Source organism: Podarcis erhardii (assembly GCF_964252035.2).
Source record: "Podarcis erhardii genome assembly, chromosome: 6".
Taxonomy (NCBI): domain Eukaryota; kingdom Metazoa; phylum Chordata; class Lepidosauria; order Squamata; family Lacertidae; genus Podarcis; species Podarcis erhardii.
This window is the reverse complement of record NC_138510.1, coordinates 7679659-7701203: the sequence shown is the minus strand read 5'-3', so window position 1 is coordinate 7701203 and position 21545 is coordinate 7679659. Positions and strand designations below refer to the sequence as shown.

The window sequence follows — 21545 nt, the reverse complement described above, 5'->3', positions numbered from 1 at the left end:
AAAGGAAGGAAAGGAGGGGGGGGATGCAGAGGAGGAAGGGGGGAAAACCACAGCATGATTAACAAAAGAAAGAAAACAGATGGTTCATCAGGTCTCAGAAACAAGCAGTTGTTTGGGGTCGTCTGAGCACCTCATTCCATTTCCTTCAGCTGCACCAACCAAAGCTGGTAAAGTGTGTTCTCCTTCATGGAGAGCACATGTTGCAATGGGGTCTGACAGGCCCCCCCTCTGTTGTTGGGGGGGGGTGTCGAATAGATGGCCATAGCAGTGATTCGGCTGTTTGAGTAACTGGGGAAATTTTGTTGTTGACAATTTGTGGGATGGACAAGGGTTTTATATACTGACCACGCAGCATTGAACGTTCTCTTTCACTGCATGCACCGGATCATCTGCCCACCCTCCCTAATTTAGGGCTTTTTGCATTTGACCTTGCTATGCCTGTCATGGAGTCCTCTGCTTTTGGGGCAGGGGCCTGGTAGGAATTTTGTCCATTTGGCTGATTGGCTGGTGCCATTTGGTTTTTGCCTATTGCGTAGCAAATCGCCACAACTTGTAAGGTTGCGGTTAAAGGTGTAAAGGGACCCTGACCATTAGGTCCAGTTGTGGCCGACTCTGGGGCCAGTAAGGGAAAACAATATTGGGGAGAAAGTGGAGCTGGGCACCAGACCCTCACCTCTCCCCGCATGTTCCCAGGGGCTTGCGCAGCCCAAGTCCCACGCCAGGGAATCGGACAAAAGCATGGTGAACCCCTGGATTCCTTTAACAGAATTCCCTTGCAGCAGCAGCAGCATTGGAGGGGCAGGCACAGCCCGTCCACGAAGCAAAAAATTAACCAATGCGCAGGTGGCGCTGTAGGTTAAACCACAGAGCCTAGGACTTGCTGATCAGAAAGTCGGCAGTTCGAATCCCCGCAACGGGGTGAGCTCCCATTGCTCGGTCCCTGCTCCTGCCAACCTAGCAGTTCAAAAGCACATCAAAGTGCAAGTAGATAAATAGGTACCACTCCGGCAGGAAGGGAAACGGCATTTCCGTGCGCTGCTCTGGTTCACCAGAGGTGGCTTAGTCATGCTGGCCACATGACCCGGAAGCTGAGATGAGAGCCACAACCCCAGAGTCGGTCACGACTGGACCTAATGGTCAGGGCCCCCCTCTACCTTTACCTTTAGCCTGCATAGCCCTGGGCTTGTGCCCCAAAGCCCAATCCTCTCTGCAGAACTCCCTGCCCTGGAAGCCACATGCAAGGTTTTTTGGTCCCAAAACAGAATGAGTTTAAATGTGAATTTAAAAAATAAAATAAAAACGTTTTATTATTATTTTATTTCCTACTACATTGTGCTTCTCCTGCCTATCTGTTTCAGGTACTTTTAAGCAATTGGAATTATCTATAGTCTCCTATTTTGTTTTGTTTTTTAAAAATATTTTTAATCTTCAGGATTACTACCTCCTGCGGTGATGACCTTAAAAGCAAAGGAATTAATTTGTTTTTCAGTTCTTTTTTTTTAAATCACACATATGAGAATATAACTGATGTCCCCTTGTCTCATTTCCCCTCAAGTCTAAAACCTTTGAAGTGAACTGATAAGGCAGATTTTCACTTTATTTTCATATGTGCTCACAGCGATTCCTGTGATGTTGTTATGAAGACATGAATTAAACCCACAAATAACAAACATTTGCCCTTTGGGGAGAAAGTATATGAAACTTTCCAATACCAATTTATATTTAATAGCAGGAAAAAGTTGACTTTTCCATTTCCTTTGTGTTTTGCCACGCCTGCCTCATACATACTGTTTGCATTTTTTAAAAAGAGGGGAAAGATAATTTGCAAACATCTCTCTTTCTCTCTTTAACATTTCATGGAAATCAGTACGAATGAAGTGTCTGATTCATTCCAGACAAGATGGAATACTTTCTAAGAAACTGTATTTTCAGAGGTGGCTTATCCTCACTTTGTGTTTAAGGAAACAGGGGTGTAGCAGGCTGAGAGCTATGGCAACTATCTTATGAATGCTAGCAGCCGGATTCAGCAGAAGGTGATCAGTCTGAAATTCCACTTAATTCACTGGAAGACTGTATATGCATAAGCACCCTCTCCCTTGAAAACAGAGCAATGGAAAAAAATGTTGCAATCCCCACTTTTGGCCATTTTGGAGGGGGTGGGAGAGGGGAAATGACCCCCCCCATCATGGGGGTGCCCAAAGAACTTTCTCAAAGTTTTTTTTGGCAAGGCTTACCACACAACTTCCTTTAGCGTACAACTTGTGTGGGTGTGCACTAAGAGACAGTGGCTTGCCTAAGGCGACTGAATGAATTCCTAGCTGAAGTGAAAAACCAGCTTAGCTCACAGCTCAGTCTCTTAACCAGTGTGCTACAGTGCCTAGCATAAACGAGTACAATGATGTTGAGATCACAAATTAACATTAAGGGCATTTTATAAGCCATTGACATGTCTTTTTTGAATATATGGGTGAGCTAAAAGGGGGATGGGTAGTTTTAAAAAACATTTTGGGCAGCATTTTTTTTTTTAAAAAACCTTTTGGCGATTTTTCAGACACTGTGCCACAAGAGGGCAAACATGTTTGCCCACTGAAAGCATTGGAAATGTAGTGAATGTGGCCCAATTTTGATTGCAGATGGGTTGATTTAATTTGAGTCCATTTAAATTATTGTTTTAAACCATGATTTAAATAACCAGGAAGCTACACCTGCTCGGTGTAAACAATTGATTTAAATCGACTTTCTCATATTGAAATTCATTCATGACTAAGCAGACATACTGAGCGGTTGGTATAACAGCCTAAATGCTTACTGCATTGCAAAATTATGTCTGCTTAGAGAAAACAGATATTTATTTGGGTCTACCTGTATACATGGAAGCATATTAAGGAAGATATCACTTTATCGAAGGGCGCAGTCCTTTGTATACTTATTTGGAAGCAAATCCCAGGAAACAGAAGTCTCACTTTCTTCAAATGTGACTTATTTCCAAGTAAGCATGCATGGGATTGGCCTTCAAGCGTCCAGAACAGCGGTTCTCAACCTGTGGGTCCCCAGATGTTGTTGGACTACGACTCCCATCATCCCTGAGCTCTGGCCTTACTAGTTAGGGGTGATGGGAGTTGTAGTCCAACAACATCAGGTTGAGAAAGGCTGGTCCAGAACATTGCAGAAGCAACTAGGTCACAGACCCTCCTGTCTTCCCTGCTTGCTCAGCTGCCACCCAACTGTTCTGTTCTCTTTTCCACTTTCACCTTTGCCTTGCTGCAACTGGAACACCCCGTCCCCCTCCTCTACATTCATTGGAAATGATGGATTTGTCATTCATTCATCATTCATTCATTCAGCAGTAGTATTTGTTGCAAAAGAAGAAGCTGGACCGTTTCTGTCCTGTAAATAACTCCAAGTCACACTTACTCTCAGGAGGGATCCTGTCTTTGTGTGGGCAGCCAGACAAACTGCGGTGGTGAGGGTACAGCCCTGTGACATGCCCTGTGCCATCACAGCCAGGGGTTGGGCATTTGATTTCTCGCTTCTCGGGTCTTGAAGGATCTAGGAAATGCAGGGAGGAGAGGGTGCAGGAAGAACATCATGAGATGTGCAAAAAAGTCCACGAGAAAATCAAACCAGTGTTATTAAGAATACCTCTAAATCTATTTTTGCATTTAATTTCAGGTGAAATTTACTTACACAATTCATGACTAGCCTTCCCCAACCTAGTGCCCATCATGGTGGTTGGCGCCAATGGCAGTTGTCTTCCAAAACATCTGGCGGGCACCAGGTTGGGGGACACCAGTCCAGAGGGACAGTAAATGTACATCTCAACAACAACAAAGATCAGTGGGAAAGAGTCAGCCAATAGTACCAAACAGCTCTGGGAAAGATAGGTAGCTCTTCAGATATTGTTACCTATCGCTACCCCTAGAACCCATGATAGAAGGAAGCTCATATGCAGGTTTATGTTTCCTACAGTCTGATTCTATGGATCAATTTAAGCTGCAGTCGTGCAAGTAGCCACTTGTGCTACTGGATTGCAATCCTATGGACATAAGAACAAAGAATTTAAGGAATGGATTGATGGATTATCCCAAATCACTCTAATCCAGCATCTCCCACGGTAACCCCCAAGACACCCTTAGGAAGCAAGGTGTTATTGAGATAGTCACCCACCCCCTGGGTGTATTTTATGCCACTGTGGCTCATATGCATCAGTTGAGCTACCTTCCATGAACTGGTATAACCAGTGTTGAAGCAATCAGCTTCATTGGACTGGTCATGTTGTGCGGATGCCTGATGATCATCTTCCAAAGCAACTACTCTATTCCGAACTTAAAAATGGACAGTGTAATGCTGGTGGTCAACAAAAGAGGTTTAAAAACTGTCTCAAGGCAAATCTAAAAAAACTGACAACTGGGAAACACTGGCCTGCGAGCGCTCCAGTTGGAGAACAAAGGTGTCATGGGCTTAGAAGATGCTTGAACTCAGGATGCAAGGGAGAAACGAGCTAAGAGGAAGACACACTTGGCAAATCTGTACCGTGATCTACTCCCCCCCAGAAACCAATGTCCCCACTGTGGAAGGACGTGTGGATCCAGAATTGGCCTCCACAGTCACTTATGGACTCACTGTTAAGACCGTGTTCATGGAAGACAATCTTATTTGGCTATGAGTGATCGCCAAAGAAGAAGAAAGAAGAAGATAATCTTTCCTGAAAGTCTTCTGTGCTAGAGTCTGTTGGCATGTCTTATGGCAATGAGTTTCCCAGGTGAGCTAGAATTTTATGAAGCATGCTTAGGATGTTTGTTTGCCCCAAACCTGCTTCACTGAATAGTCCCAAAGAGCTTGTGGGAAACTCTATTCTCTGGTATCATTATGACCTCCTGTATATGAAAGAATCATAGAATCATAGAATCATAGAGTTGGAAGAGACCACAAGGGCCATCGAGTCCAACCCCCTGCCAAGCAGGAAACACCATCAGAGCACTCCTGACATATGGTTGTCAAGCCTCTGCTTAAAGACCTCCAAAGAAGGAGACTCCACCACAAGATCCCACAAGAAACACCCATCTGGAAGCAGCACTCTCCCTAGAGTAGGAGTGGGGGAAATATTCAAGCGTATGCAGACTCTGAGGGTTTTACTCCTTTGTCACTTATAGGGGCACACAGTAGGGTACTGAGGACAACACAAAACAGCAGTGCTTCTAAATGCCAGTAGCTGGGGAGAGCTATTGTGCACTCATCGCTTGTGGGATTCCTGCGGGCAACGGATCAGTTGACCATTGTGATAACAGAATATTGGACTGGATGTTGGACAATTGATTCAGCAGGGCTTGCATGGAGGGGTGATTCCCCAGGTGCTTCCAGGTAGGAGCTTAAGACTGCTAATGGGTCAATGAGATATTGCTGGCAAGAGGTGTTTTTGTTTTTAATCTTATCGGATTTCCCCCAGAAAGGGTAAATTTGGATTAAATGCAGGAAAAACACAGGCTGGCATTTGGGTGACAATGACTTCATTTGGATGCTGCAAAAAACTCATGAGAAACACTGATCCCACAAGAAACACCCATCTGGAAGCAGCACTCTCCCTAGAGTAGGAGTGGGGGAAATATTCAAGCGTATGCAGACTCTGAGGGTTTTACTCCTTTGTCACTTATAGGGGCAGACAGTAGGGTACTGAGGTCAACACAAAACAGCAGCCAATGAAGGTTGCAGAATACAATATGGCAGCACCATTGCAGAAACAACCATTGACCAAACCATTCCAGGGACCATTTGCTTCTTTCCGTTAGGCTTCACAGAGACAGCGTGACAGAAGATGAGTTACCGTATTTTTTGCTCTATAAGACTCACCTTTTCCCTCCTAAAAAGTAAGGGGAAATGTGTGTGCGTCTTATGGAGCGAATGCTGGCTGTGCAGCTATCCCAGAAGTCAGAACAGCAAGAGGGATTGCTGCTTTCACTGCGCAGCGATCCCTCTTGCTGTTCTGGCTTCTGAGATTCAGAATATTTTTTTTCTTGTTTTCCTGCGTCTTGTGGTCTGGTGCATCTTATAGAGCGAAAAATACGGTACTTCCGTTCCACCATCCTCTGATTATTTTGTATTTACTGGAACCATTCAAACTTTGCATGGGCCCTGAGAACAGTGGGCTGGTGGGGACACAGGGGCATCCAGATGTTGCAGATCTATAGGAATGGGGCTCCCAGACCCCACCAAACTCATTTTCATTGCCACTGGGGTGGGGGTGGGGATAGCAGTATTTGCCACCGGAAGGACAAAGTCCTCACCTTTGCTGTAGTAGCTCTTTCTGATGGAGTCCAGGGCTTTGTTTTGCTTGTCCTCGACCTGGAAAAGTTTCACATGCTCCCCGGCCAGCTGCTGGCCAGGCTCTCTCACAACCTTAACCTGTTCAGCTTTCAGAGCAATAGCCTGTTCCAAAAGACCTAGGTTTCCCCGGGTCATCATGTCATACATCTCAGATTCATCAGTCACAGTGGATTTCTGGGAGTGGCAATCATCGTCCTTGTCATCGTCTGATCTCACCTCCACAATGACAGAATACTCAGGCTTGGAGCTGACTATCTGTCTTTCACAGTGTGTTTTTGGGGAGTCCTGAGATGTGTGAGGAGCTTCTTCACAGATCACTGCAGTTGATGTCTCCTCCTCCTCTTCCTCCTCCTCCTCCTCTTCCTCCTCCTCCTCATACTCTTCATCTTCCTCTTCCTCCTCCTCTTCATTGTCTTCCTCCTCCTCTTCCTCGTCTTCCTCCTCCTCCTTTTGCAATTTGCAAAAGGAGCTCACCTCATCATCCCGATGTTCCAGGCACAAATCGCTACTGCGTTCACTGGTGACCTCAATGACTTCTTCCGCATCCTCCGTTTGGATGATGATCTCCTTTTCACATTCCTCCTCAACTGCCTCCTCTTCCTCTTCCTCTTCTTCTTCTTCTTCTTCTTCCTCCTCCTCCTCCGCTGCTCCTTCATGTAGCAAGTGCACATCTTCCCCAGTGTTGGAGACCTGTCCTTCGCTTTTGGACACCTGCCCCTTGGCTGCAAGAGTTCCTTCTGATATTTGGCCTAGAAATAAAAGAGAGTTGGCAATTATTTCTTGATACGATACAATATGATACGATATCTTTATTGTCATTGTCCCATGCAGAACCATGAAATTGAAAAATCTACATAAGACATTCAAAACCTCCTAAAAACTCTGAAACCCCATTTTAAAATACAATATACTATAGAGACTCCTTATACTGCATTTAGAAGCAGAATTGCATTTGGGTAGAAACTGTTTCTCAGGCGGCTAGTCCTAGTCTTTATAACCCTGTACCTTCTTCCAGAAGGCAGAAGCTGAAAGAGATCATTTCCGGGGTGCGCACTGTCCTGCGCTATCTCTGCAGCTTTCTTATGGCACCTGGAAGCATAGATTTGATCCAAGGTGGGAAGAGTGCACCCAATTATTCTCTCTGCAGTCTTTACAACCCTGGACAGCATTGTTTTTTCCCTGGCCATGCAGCTCCCAAACCACACACACAGACCATAGGTTAATACACTCTCCACAGTGCAATGGTAAAATGCCATCAACAGGTCCTTTGAGAGATTGTTTTAACCTCTGCTGTGCTCTCTTCACCAGGTCTTTGCTGCTTTCTCTTGTAGCTGGTCTGGAGCAGGCTGGGTGCCATATTCTGCTGTGTCTTGGGGTTTTAGCCCTTAAGCTAGGGTTGCCATACATCTAGAATTTTCCAGACATCATCAGGATTCTGCCATTAGAATCAGTGACTGGACAGAGATCGCTGAAATGTCCAGGAAAATCTGGACATATGGCAACCCATGTCCAATTTCCCCCCACTTTTTGAAAACTGGCAACCCAACTTAAGCAGGGAAGAATAGCTGGGGGACACCCCCCCATAAACATTTAAATAGCCCATTTTAAAGGTTTGATTGAAACCCGTGCCTTGCTATTACACTGCTGGTGTGGCCATATTTATAGCATTCAGCCATGGCAGGTAAACAGACCGTTTTCTTTCCTAAAACTGTTCCCTCTGATGAGATGAACATCAGTGCCTGACATTTATTTTCCCCAGGATGCCTCCAGAAGTCATCAACTAGATACTTGTGTGCTTTGTCTAATGCCTCTCTAGACTGATATTTATGTGTGGAAAATATCACACAGAAGGATGTTGTCAATGGAAACATACAGCGTTGCCTTCATTTACATGGGGGAAAGCAATGAATCTGGGCTCCCCAAGCTAAGCAAGGCAATAACTTTGGTTATTGCCAATAGTTCTCTCGTGCAAACGAGTCTTTCAGTGAACTGGTGCCCATTGCAGTTAATGAAAAGGTTCTCGTGGCTAATGACAGAAGAGGTGCTAATGGATTGGTAACATCTTGAAAGCACATACTGCATTATCATTAATGTAACTAGGGTCAAGCAAAGGTATGTCTGTCTCCCCCTCTGGCCCCCAGGCACAAAGTGGATAGTGCAAAATAGGCGCCAATGGTCTCGCGAATATTGGAAGTAATTAAAATTAAATAGCATGATGTTGGTTTTATTTTATTTATTGCAACTCTATCCGACTTTTTCCTGGAAGGAGCTCAAGGTGGCATACAGAGTTCTCCCCCTCCTCATTTAATCCCCACAACAACCCTGTGAGGTAGGTTAGGCTGAGTAGTGACTGGCCCAAGCTCACCCAGTGAGTTTCATTCCACCCATAGCAATGTTACTACTCAGACTGTACCTTCCTCTGGTTGAGTTATTTAGAAACCTTTCAGGTTTAGAGATTCATGGCTGAGTACCTGAAGCATCGAATGTTCCACATTTTAAATGTTCCTTTTTAAAAAAAGTGAAATACTGATTTTTTTTAAAAAAAACATTACTCCTCCTTCTCCTCCTAAAATTTGTTATCTTTATTTGCTTTATCTTGCCCAAGGCAACCTGAAAGGACTTCCAACCGAATAAGATATGTGGATAGTGTCATTATATAGTTTAGTCACTAGGTGGCACTGGACTTATTTGCATCTTCTGGGTGGAGTCAGGAGTTTCCTGTTAGATTTGTGTTGGAGAGAGCCCAATAAAGTTTATGTCTAGCTGCCTTGGCTAGCATGTCCTCTATGTCTACCACGACAGCATCTACATATTATTTAGAGGAGCTATCACTCTGTAGATTGTCAACGTTCCCTTTCTTATTCCTGCCCACGAAATAAATCTTTGCAGTCGAGCCAATAATGAAATAAGGCACCTTCTTCCGGTGGACAGCTGCTGCAGGCCTCCTCTTGGTCTATTGCTTCTGCCTCTTCCTCCTCCAGCGTGCCTTCGGAGTCATCCGTCACAGACTCCTCTTTCGCCTCTGCCTCTTCGCTGCCATCGCTGTCAATGCTGTAGCCTTCATCGAGGGCTAGCTTAAGCGGGTGGGATTTCCTCTTGCAGGCCAGATGTTCTGCTTCTGCACCTTGAAGTTTCCTCTTCTTTGCGAGGGGGCAACTTTGTAAACTAAAAACAAGGGGGGGGGGGAGAGAGAGAGAGAGCTTTGTCACTGTAACGCACTGGCATCCCGAGAGCTAAAGCCACTTCCTAGCTGGAGAGGAGGCTTGCAGCCCCCGCAAGATCAGGGAATACTCGGCTGCGTCATCTCCCTTGCCAGCCAATCGGCTGGCCCGGGAGGCTTGGCCCGCGCAGCCAAGGATTTCCCTCTTTCTCCGCTCCAGCTGCTCTGGTTTCCCACCCTTTAGGTTTGGCTTTCTGACACTGCTAAGGACTTCGGTTGGTTGCCATCAAGGGGCTTGGTAGGAATTTTTTCCACTTGGCAAATTGGCACCAGCCATTTGGTTTGTCACCCATCTCGTAGCAAATCATCACAACTTCCTCGGCATTGGCGGTTAGGCATTGGTAAGGGTATTGTTATGCAGATGAGTGGGGGGCGGAAGCGCCATCACCTCCTCCACATATTGAAGGGTAGTCCGATAAAGGATTCCGGGGGGCGTGACCCTGTCTGAAGCCTGGGAAGGTGTGGGCCTAAGGCACGCCCCCGAGCAGTGACCCCGGGGGAGCTCTTAGTTGATGTGCATCAGCAGGACTCCCCCTACTGATGGTTAACCCTCCCTGATCTTCAAGCAATCAGGCTGAAGCCGGTTAGACGATAGGACCAATGCCTAAGCCAATACCGCTCAATTCCTGTAATCAATAAAGTTGTGGCCTATTAGCCTAAAATACTGGTGTCCTGTGTCTTTATTTCCAAGGGGGAGGCGGGAACTCGCCACACAACCGGCTAGACTGGCTGAAGTACATGTGTCTTAATTTGCAATGTTTAGGTAATGGCTTCATTCTGGACATGTGATGAAACTGTCACTCCCTGATTAATTGAAATGATTCGAAGGCATGAAACGAGCCATTCCCTTTGTTTCTAGCTGATGTAACGCGTCTGGAGCTAAACTCCATGAGAGATGCTGGGGGGGGGGGGGGGAGGAACGAGCCCTTCTTCCTGCTTCTGTTTTCCAGATCCAGCAGGATCTTCTTATTCTCTGTTGGTATTCTGCTCCCCTTACCGTGCCTGGGCCACTAGGGACAAAGATAATTTCTCATTTGCTTGCTGACTGGAGAGTACAGTGGTCCCTCGGGTTAAGAACTTAATTCATTCTGGAGGTCTGTTCTTAACCTGAAACTGTTCTTAACCTGAAGCACCACTTTAGTTAATGGGGCCTCCTGCTGCCGCTGTGCCACCCCTCCACGATTTCTGTTCTCATCCTGAAGCAAAGTTCTTAACCCGAGGTACTATTTCTGGGTTAGCGGAGTCTGTAACCTGAAGCGTATGTGTCAGAATCACCCGTGGTCCCAGCTCACAAGAGACCAAAGTCCACTCCAGCTTATGTACAAAAGCTTTTATTGAAGAACATTAGTAGCTTTACATCCGAGGTCCGTGACCCTACGTCTGTTACCCTTAGACCGCTGAAGTCCCCTCTGAGTCACTCCCGCCTCGACACCAGTTTAAGAGGCTTGTACTGGTCCACCTCTTTCTCTCTTTCCTTTTCCGCAGGGTCTTTCTGCCCCCCTGTGTTCTCTCCCTTCGGGACTCTCCAGAGGCTGAATCCTCTGCCGCCTCCTCCCCCCTCCTTCGGGCTTTGGGACCAGGCTCCTCCCCAGGACTCTCTTCATTTCCGCGCGCCTCCCATTTTGAACTTGGCGCGCGTACGTTGCTCCTGACCTTGCCTTCGACAGTTACACTGCCCTCGATACTACTTTCCTCCCCTTCCGGCAGGACGTTTTGCCCTGATCTCCTTCCCCTCTCTGCTTCCTCTTCTGCTCCTTCTGACACACTGGTCACTCCTCCCCCCTCACTCCGTTCCAGCGGAGCAGCCGGTCTCGCTCTCCAACTCCCACTGGGGGTTCCCCCTTCGTTTCCCTGCTCCTGACTGCTTCCCCCTCTAGCTCCCCTTGGCTTGACCAGAGGGGCTCCCTTTTGGGAGTCCTCCGATTCACTGGACGGACTCATGGACAATCTTGGGTCATTGTCATCCTCTTCCTCGTCAGTCTGGAATCCTTCCCCCTCACTCTGCGTCTCTCTCCCTGAACCCCTGACAGTATGTAACCTGAAGCGTATGTAACCCGAGGTACCACTGTACATAGTACCTTCATTGGAGCCTTTTCACACATGCCACCCAAAGTACACAAGTCAAGGAGCAACAGATAATCCTCACTCTCGGATTTGTGCCATCGTAGTAGTACAGTGGTACCTTGGTTGTCAAATGGCTTGGTTCCCAAACAAATCAGCTCCCGAACGCCGCAAACCTGGAAGTAAGTGTTCCGGTTTGCAAACGGTTTTTGGAAGCTGAACGTCTGACGCGGCTTCCGTGGTTTCCGCTAGAGTACAGTAAGCTCCTGCAGTCAATTGGAAGCTGCGCCTTGGTTTTCAAATGGTTCCAGGAGTCAAACGGATTCCCGGAACACATTACATTTGACAACCAAGGTACCACTGTACTCCTGATACTGTACTATAACTGAGCCAAAGTATGTGTAATTGAAATAAATGCATATCCCACGCTTCATCCTTTTCATACGTTGTTTTTCTATGTCTACAAGAGTGTAAGCTCATCGGGGCAGGGACCTTGCAAACCTTTTCTTTGCAAAGCACCGTGTTGGATAAATGGCGCTAGTTAATAAAAAAGTTAGTCCTCCTCCCCATGCTTTACATTCTTGAGTAGCACAAACTGTTTTGCACTTAAACCTTTCCCCTATATATAAACTGATCTCCAGTTCTTCAAGGTCTCCTGAGCTGGCTTTAAATGAGACAGGTATCCAAGCTGTCACTTGTCAGGTGACATGCCAAATTTCACACCATAGCAATTTCAGTGCAGCTGTCACTGTTGTTGGAGACTTGATACCAGAATATCTGAAGAGGTCAATGCTAGCTCAAGACCAACCCCATAAAGTTGTTTTGAGGCTCCAGGGACTTGAGGACCACAGCAAGGAATGCTGTTGCTTCCCTTTAGCATCGCTAAGCTCAAAGCCACAGAACAACTTCTTTCCCGTACTGGAAAAGGGGAAGGCAAAGCAGTTGGTGGCTGCCTAGTAACCACACATTTTGGTACCCAGAGCTGTTAAAGATCTCAGAAGTGATTACCAGAAAACACAGGAATGTCAGAAGATCCCTGCCAGAGAAGATCCAATTTCCATCTAGTTCAGCGTCCTGTTTCCAACAGTGTCCAGCCACTTGGAAGTCTATAAGGAAGGTGCGGAAACCACAGTCCTCCTCACTGCCAGCAACTGGTCTCATAGCTATGCTAGCTCTGAACATGGAGGCTCTCATGTCTACCAGCTGTTGATAGAAAAATGCCTCCAGGGGCTGTAGCTCAGTGGCAGAGCATCTGACCTATATGCAAAAGGTCCCAGGTTTGATCACCAGCATCTCCAGGTAGGGATGCGAATGTTCCCTGCCCAAAATCCTGGAGAGCCATTGCAAGTCAGCTGAACTAGATGGACCAACAGTGTGACTCAGGATGAAGTAGCTTCCTGTGTTTTTATATTCCTGCTAATTTGTCTCCTGCCTCAACCAGAGCCAGGGCCTTTTCAACACTGGCTCTGGCCTGGTGGAACGCTCTGTCTCATGAGACCAGGGCCCTGCAGGATCTGATTTCTTTCCACAGGGCCTGTAAGACAGAGTTGTTCCGCCTGGCCTTTGGCTTGGAATCAACTTGATCCCCTCCCCCTCTTTCCTTTTTCCTTTCTCCTCCTGTGATGGAACTCCTATTTGGGAACTTCCCTGGCTTTTTTCTGGCCCACGTAGGACCAGTCTGGATAGTTGGCCTTGGTGAAGACTTGACTTTTTCCTCCCCAAAAAAGTTTTTGATTTGAGTTTCTACTGAAAGGAGGCTGCATTTTAAGGTTGTATTTTAATCTTGTTTTTAAAGTTGTATTTCAATCAATTGTTTTATATCTAGTGTTAGCCGCCCTGAGCCCAGTCTTGGCTGGGGAGGGCGGGGTATAAATAAATTTCATAATAATAATAATAATAATAATAATAATAATAATAATATGTGCATTGTATGAAGAAGTAATGCATTTTATCTGTCCTGAACAGATTTCATTGGCTGACCCCAAGCTGCAGTTTTATGAGAGAGGCAGAAATACTTTCCCAAATCAACTTTGTCCATAGCATAATTTTTTTATTTCATTAACCTCTATCAATAATTTCTGAGTCAAAAATATCCATATCTAACCTACCCATTGCCCCCATTGTTGATTGGAAAGTTCTGATGGACTACTATCATCAAGCTTGATATTGGAGAACCCCAAGACAATTGGGAGGGATTTGGTTTGTATTTAAAAGTGAAATCTACCTAATTTGCACTTTCTGAAACAATATGCAGACCATAACCCATTCATCCTTTGATATTTACACTTCTCTGAATATGGCAGTGTGGTTCTTTAGCCAAGCAATGTGCACAGAAATGCATGGACTAAGCTAAAGTGTGCATAGAAATAACATCGTTGAGAATAACATACAAAATACGGTACGTTATGTTTGGGAAAATACGCTTTGCAAAAAATATTTCGTATATCAGGCAAAATTGCATACAACAATGTGTCTTAGGAGAAATTGGCATCAAAATGTTGACGAATTTTCACGAAGGCGTAAAAAAATAATAATCACAGATACTGTAATGCTTCTAGGGGGTTGCTCGTGCGTAAGTCGTCACCACACCTGGCTGAGTCACCTGGGTGAACCCTTTCTGTCCGGACAGCCACCCATCCGTGGCTGTCTCAATCCCTGGCAGAATCCGTCAGTGGGCGTTTCTTGAACTTCTTCCAGCAAAGAAGTTCTTTGACGCCTAGTCGCCTCCTACTCTCCCTGCGCGGAAGCCTTCTGCGCAGGGAGGGTGTGGGCAGCAGAGGACCCGTGCTCTCCCCGCTGGTCTCCGGTGAAGAGTCATGGAGCCACCTTGCCGATTCCCCCATCTGCCCCCCTTCTCCACTAGTGTTACGCTGATTTCCTTCCCCACCAGATGGGCTGCCTCTCTCCCTACTGGGACCCTCTCCGGCATCCCTCCAGAGCCTTCCCTCCGCCTCTGGCTCCGATGGCAGTTCCCTGACAGATACGGAGGCCTGGATTTAAGACTGAAAAAGTGAGAAACTGAGAGAAACCAAAACTGACAGATTTGCTCATCCTTAATCAGCGTTCAATGAATTGAAAGGTCAGGAAGAAACACAGGGCATAGGTAATGTCTTCCAGATGTGACAGGTTGGAGGATTTGATGAGGATGGCAACAATGGCAGCCATGTTGGTGAAGGTGACCAAAACTCACCTCCTGTGTCTTGCGTACTTCCCCCGGATGTGTCCCGATCCGTTACATCCTGGAGTAGGGCAGCTAAGTTAAGAGGGTGACATAGCCAAGAAACAAAAACAGGCGTGACTTCAAGAGGTAAAACAACAACAGCAAAGTTTTCTAAATCAAAGTGTGTAGCGGGTTTAAACAAAAGCCAACAAGTCGCATGTGCATTTGAAAAACAAAGGAGCCACTGAAATACCCCATGCAAGAAAAGATAATTTCCTTTAAACAGTTCATCTCTTCCCTTTGAATTCCAGCAGATGAGGGCAACACAGCGGCTCTGCAGTTTGCTAAAAATTAATGAAATAAGTCACCCCATTTAATTAAATGAACGGTTCATTATAGTTTTATGAGTAGGTTTAATTAAAGATTTGCATGTGTGAAAGCAAGCCTTTTAAAACCAGACAACTCTTGCACTCACCTCCTACTGATGGTGCTTTTATTTATTTATTTCCAACACACACACACACACACACACACACAAACACAAACACAAACACAAACACACAAACACAAACACACACACACACAACTGGACTTCCTCTGCAGCTCTATGTCTTTCAGTGCTGGATCCTGAAATCATTCATACATCCAAAACTACTTCTGATGTTCAGATACACATGACTGTAGTATTTATGATGTGGTTACAATGATTACATCAGATTGTTTGATGCCCCCACTGTGCTTCCTCCTCTGAGGCCAATTTCTACTGCAGTTCCTCTGCGAATTTTCATAAGGTCCAACTTATATGTAGGTGATTTGAGAAGAATGGTTTCCTTTCCAGCCAAATGGGAATGTTCTATATGATCCACTCCTGAGCAAATGCAATTGAATACAGCCTTGTTGCCATACAGAATGCACTTCCATAATTCTAACCTCCCTGAACAACAGATTTGTCTCCCATAACAATTGGACCAGCTCACCTTTCTGCCTACTCTTTTGCCGATGATTGTAAAAGTCTGTTTAATTTTAATTGCCTTCCCTCAGGACTGGAGACTGCAGCATAATAGGCTGCCCCAGACACACTAAAAGTAGCTGGACCCTGGGACCCTGAGCATCTGGGTGATATCAGCCGTGGCTCACCTGAATTAAAAGCTTACGTTTGTGGCCGCTTTGAAGAAGAGGGAGGCAAGCCTGAAGTCTACTGCATGCTTCAAGAATGGTGAATTTGAGCCTCTGTCACATGTTCAACAGAATGACCTGGTTCTCACATAACACTAAGACATGCTTTGTTTAGCAAACCATGAGTTAAGAACATAACTCAGGCCAACAGCTCATCTGGTCCAGGATCCTGTTCTCAGAGTGGCCAACCAGATGCCCTTGGGATGCTCATAAGCAGGACCTGAGCACTAGAGTACCCCTCTCTACCGTGGTTTCCAGCAACTGGTATTCAGTAGCCTATTACCTCCAACAGTGGAGGTAGAACATACCCAGCATGGTTAGTAAGGTCCTCATCCTTTACAAAGGGTGCTGGGTTTACACGTAATGAGAAGCCACTGTGAAAACAAACCAAGGTCTGTGAGCCGACAACAAACCATGGCTTCAGGCTGTGGTCTCTTGGCAGGAAACAAACCACAGTTGAGCTGCTCAGTAGGTTTAATCACTTCTTACTGAATAAAAGCATGGTTTAGCATTATGTGTAAACGAGGGCAATACATATACCATGGGTAGGCAAACTAAGGCCTAGGGGCTGGATGCGGCCCAATCGCCTTCTAAATCTGGCCCGTGGAAAATCTGGGAATCAGCATGTTTTTACATGAGTAGAATGTGTGCTTTTATTTAAAATGCATCTCTGGGTTATTTGTGGGGCATAGGAATCCGTTCATTTTTTCTCCCTTCAAAATATAGTCTGGCCCTCCACAAGGTCTGAGAGACAGTGGACTGGCCCCCTGCTGAAAAAGTTTGCTGACCCCTGGCGTATACAAATGGGGATCACATCTGCTTGCTGCTGCTGAGCGTGCACATCTGGCAGAAGTTTGCATGCATATAAACTGTACATTTATAGGCACTGTCCACACAGTTATTCAACTTGCCTATTTAAGGGTCTGCAGTTACATGGGCAAAGGTAACATACATACATTAAGTACATGCATTGGTAATTTGGGACCTTCGCATGAATGCATGTATGACAAGGGCAGCAGCTGTGATCCAGCTTTCTCTGTAAGTGCTTCCAGTGGAACAAGCAAAAGGGGCTTTTGTTTCACTACATGAAACTGAATGAACAAAAGCAGGCGGAAAAAACCCTGATTTTTATTTTCATATAAAGTCTCTAGGGTTTGCTGTGGTCTTTGGGGAATGAAATTAAGTCTTACAGTGGGGAGCTGAAGGAAAGAGGGCAGGCTATGCTCCACAAGGCCCAGTCCCAACTCTCTCTCCCCATAACCACCTCATCCTCCCGTAGGGGAGAGCACCTGAGTTTGGGCTCCAGTGCAAAAATAGTAAGTCCATTTAGAAGGCACCTGGGAAAGAGGGCGATAGTTTTGCATTGGTGATCAATTAAAGTAGGGCTTGGAGGCAGGATCACAGCCAGATTTCCTGGCTAGGCAGAGCTGCTCCATTTCCAGGCCTGGCTTCCAAGAAATGAATGGAAAATTTTCTCATAACCCGTAGAAATGTCTGTAAGCTGAAGAAAATGTAGGGGATTTCATGGGCCCAAAGTTTCACATTATATCTTCATCTGTGCATTTGTTTTCTACAAACCAGACACTGTTCTTATTCTAAGAACAATATCTCATTCTTCCCGTGAACCTGTTCAAGCTACCAGTGAAAAGGCATTTGCATTGTTGAACTATTGTTTTGAAGCCAACTTGGGCATGATTGTGGCTGGAGATCTTATTAAAAATAAAATAAAATCACCATGTGACCTCCAGGTTTTGCCACTCTCCAGGACAGGAACCACCTCTGTGCTCCCAATACACATGCAATTGTGTCTCCATAAAAAGAAACCTATTCTGTCCATCGTAGGGGAGCCTTCAAAAATGGCACTTTGCTTAGTCTCCCCCAACACCTTGGGATTCTACTCCCCTCATTCTGCTGCACGCCTTCTTCCTCCTTGTCCTGCAAGGGCACTTACATCCATCACCCATTGGATATTTCTCCCTTACTTCTTGGAAGACTGCTAATTTCTTTTACCATGGCCTCCTCTCCTTTTGTCATGCAGATGCAGCCTGGGCTTCAATTAGTCGATTAATCGTCCAGTTAATCAGGCAATTAGAGGACAGCTGCAGTGATGGCTTTGTGCAGGCCCTCCGAGCTGCCCCTTAAATATGTCGCCAGCTTCAATTACCACCTCCACTCATGTGTTCAGCAATAAAACGTAGGCAAGTGGTACGCCTGCCGCTCTCTAACCCAGTACCTTGAGAGAGAAACAGCAGGCTCTCAGAGCAGAAACACCCTAGGAAGCTGGGTCACATAAGGTCCAATTACTCTTTGATGCAGGAAGCGTTCTCATCAAAAGGGGAGAGGAAAGACAGCCTGTATCATTTGTGCTGTGCTTACGGAGCTCTTCTCACTTGAACCTTCGCACTCGCTGTGCTTCTAATAGTGCTCGGTGGCTTTGTGAGCCTATAATTTGTATGCTCTCGAGTTCAGGTCTGTGTTAAGTTCTTCAAGGGCTGCTTCTGTTTCTCCCGAGCTGCCCCTGGTGAGTGCGGGTAATGCTATCGAGCACCAAACAATTCAGCCTCAGGTTATGAAAGGCTAATACTCAGATGAGCAGTTGGCCAACCAAACAGCGAGGAAGAGGCGACAGCTTTCCCTTGGGGCTGGCTGGGTGATAGCAGAGCTTGGCACCCTTTGTGGGATGTAAACACAGGAGCAGTCAATGACAACATTCCTAGAGTGTACATGTTAGAACATGGGGAGGGATGTCTGTCCAGCAAGCAGGTAAACTTCCTGGGGACGGACTTCCTCCGCATGTGACCAGAGGTGGGTGTGGCCTCACCTGTGCAGGTAATGATAAAAGCACAGGGCAGGCAGCCACTCTCTCTCTTGCCTCTTGCCTCTTGCCTCTCTCTCTGCCATCTTCCTTCGATGAGGAAACATCTAAGGATGCCCTCTTGGCTCTCAGCCAAGAGAGGACAGTACTATCTTCCTATAAGTGCATGTTTCTAAGTGCATGTAACCTTTTTAAGCCTGCCTACCTTCTGGGATCATATTGTGAACAGAACGTGAGTAAACTCTTTTATACTTTTATAAAGACTGTGTCGTGTCTTGTATTTTAAGAGGGAACAAAGGGGAAATTACCAGAGTAATTATTATAGAGGTTCTAGCGAACCTGTGCAAGCGTTACCGTTGCGAACTTAAAGGGGAATGTCTATAAACTCTGCTGATATTTTGGGAACTTGTTAGTACAAGTTGGATAAGGATATAATTAGTCAATATATCCTCTCCTGCACCCCAGAACATTCCCACAAAGGGTTATTGGGCCCAGTATTGCATATTTCTGCGTATTTTTGAAGGATTGCGTTGGATTGTGATTTTGAGTTGAGTAGTATTTTTCTGAGTTAACTTCCTGGTAAGCACATGGTCCTTTGTTCCATTGTGCAGTGGGGATTAAGCAACCCCCCCTTCCCTCAGAGTTCACAGTGACCCAAGGCAGTGAAGAATTGTTTTGTATTTTGAGATTTTTGAGATTTTGATTTTAAAATTTTGAGAAATTTTGAAATTTTGAAGAATTTTCAAATTTTTGGATTTTAAGATGGCTAGAGCAGCTTTTGATAGTGATGCAAAGCTAGGAATGCCTGTGCTGAATGAACACAATTTCATACACTGGAAGCAGCGCTTGATAGCATGTTTAGATTATAAGCACATTTTGGAAGCTTTAAACCCTCAACCTATGGGATCGTCTGAGGAAGCTTTAGCCAAGATAAGTGCTTGGAAACGCATGAACAGCGAATCTAGACACATAATTTTGAGTGGACTTCGTGATGAGCAGCTATCATTAATAAATAGTACAGATGATGCATCTCAAATCTTAAGAGATATAGAGCGCGTGTATGGAGAATCTAGCATAAACTGCTTCAGAAACTTGGTGTGTAAATTAACCAGAGTGAGGATGAATTCAAAAGAGGAATTCACAGAGCACATCAACAAGTTTACTGAGATTATTCAAAGAATTGATCTGACTCCCAAAGCTTTTGATGAAGATACAAAGATAGCATTTTTGTTGTCATCACTTGGACCACGCTTTAGCGCATTTGTAAGTTTGATGGATCATAGACAAGGTCTGACTTTTAAAGACTTGATTGGTTATTTAAAAGAAGAATGCAGAGATAGAGCTGAATCTCCAGTGAGAAATGCTAGAAGCAAGGACAGCAGTTATGCATCTAGGCAATGTACAAAGTCCAAAGAGATGCCTAAGAAAGTGATTTGTTTCAATTGTAACAAAGAAGGACACATTGCAAAGAATTGCAAGGCTCCTAAAGCCAAGAAACCCCACCCCTTTCAGCCAAAAGGGGAAAAGAAGGGGAAATGCGAATGCACATGGCTACTGCAAGAAAGGAATTTAGCTGTCCAGAATCGTGAAAATAGACGTAATAAATGGATAATTGATTCAGGTGCCAGCTCGCATTTTTCATATAAAAAGGACTATTTTAATGAGATAAATGATGAAGAAGAATCTGAAATTGAAATTGCAGATGGCAACATTGTTAAAGCAAAAGGTGCAGGTTCCATGAGGCTGAAATGCAATATAAATAATGAATGCATTGAGAACACAATCTCTAGAGTTTTGTATGTTCCAGAGCTGAGCTGCAATTTAATCAGCGTGTCCACTTTGGACAAGAAAGGTTTCCAGATCACATTTGGAAATGGAGAACGTAAAGTGACTAGAAATGGCAAAGTGTTTGCTCAAGCAAAGCTAATCAATGGTGTATATGAGCTTGATGTTTCAGAGAATCAGTCTGCAAAAGTGGCACATTCCAGCCAGAAGGATGAAGCAGATCTGGACCTATGGCACAGAAGGCTTGCACATAGAGACACCAACGTCATCCTGGATCTACAGAAAAGAGATCTTGTAAGAGGTTTGCAGGTAAAGCAGAGCGACAAAGCTCCAGCAAAGTGCATAAGCTGTATTACTGAGAAGGCAGTAAAACCTTCATTTCCACGTTGTGCAGAACAAAGAAGCAACAAAGTGCTTGACATAGTGCACACTGACATATGTGGACCCATGAATGTTCCCTCACTGGGAAAGAATAGATACATTTTAATATTTCTGGATGACTTTTCAAGATTTTGTGTTGTGTATTTCCTCAAAGAGAAGAGTGAGACAGTGGACAAGCTCCAGGAATACATTGCCATGGTCAAGAACAAATTCCAGAGAGCTCCAGCTGTGTTAATGAGCGACAATGGAGGTGAGTACTGCTCAAATGAAATGCAGGCTCTCCTGGCCAAGGAAGGAATTGCACACGTAACCACAATTCCTTACACACCACAGCAGAATGCCATAGCTGAGAGAAAGTTTAGGTCCATTATGGACATGACAAGGTGCATGCTAAAGGATGCATGTTTGCCACAGAAGCTGTGGGCCGAAGGAGTGTACACGTCGGTCTATTTGCAGAATAGACTGCCAACTAAAGGTGCAGAGCGCACACCATTTGAACTTTGGCATGGGAAAGCTCCCAATCTGTCACACATACGTGTGTTTGGAAGTCCGTGTTACTTCCACGTGCCCAAGGAACACAGACACAAGCTTGACTCCAGGGCAAAAGCAGGTATCCTGGTGGGATA

The 21545-nt window shown here is 45.3% G+C and overlaps 1 protein-coding gene across 4 annotated transcripts in view; it reads right to left on the bottom strand.

The window, feature by feature from the left end:
- MYT1 (myelin transcription factor 1) overlaps positions 1-21545 on the bottom strand; it is a 175484-nt gene that overhangs the window by 65289 nt on the left and 88650 nt on the right. For all 4 annotated transcript variants that reach the window (XM_081867541.1, XM_081867542.1, XM_081867543.1 and 1 more), the window contains exons 5-8: positions 14793-14855; positions 9236-9486; positions 6282-7070; positions 3415-3549 (exon numbers count right to left, since the gene is read on the bottom strand). In XM_081867541.1, coding sequence (XP_081723667.1) covers positions 3415-3549; positions 6282-7070; positions 9236-9486; positions 14793-14855 — 1238 coding nt within the window. The remainder of the gene's footprint in view (positions 1-3414; positions 3550-6281; positions 7071-9235; positions 9487-14792; positions 14856-21545) is intronic.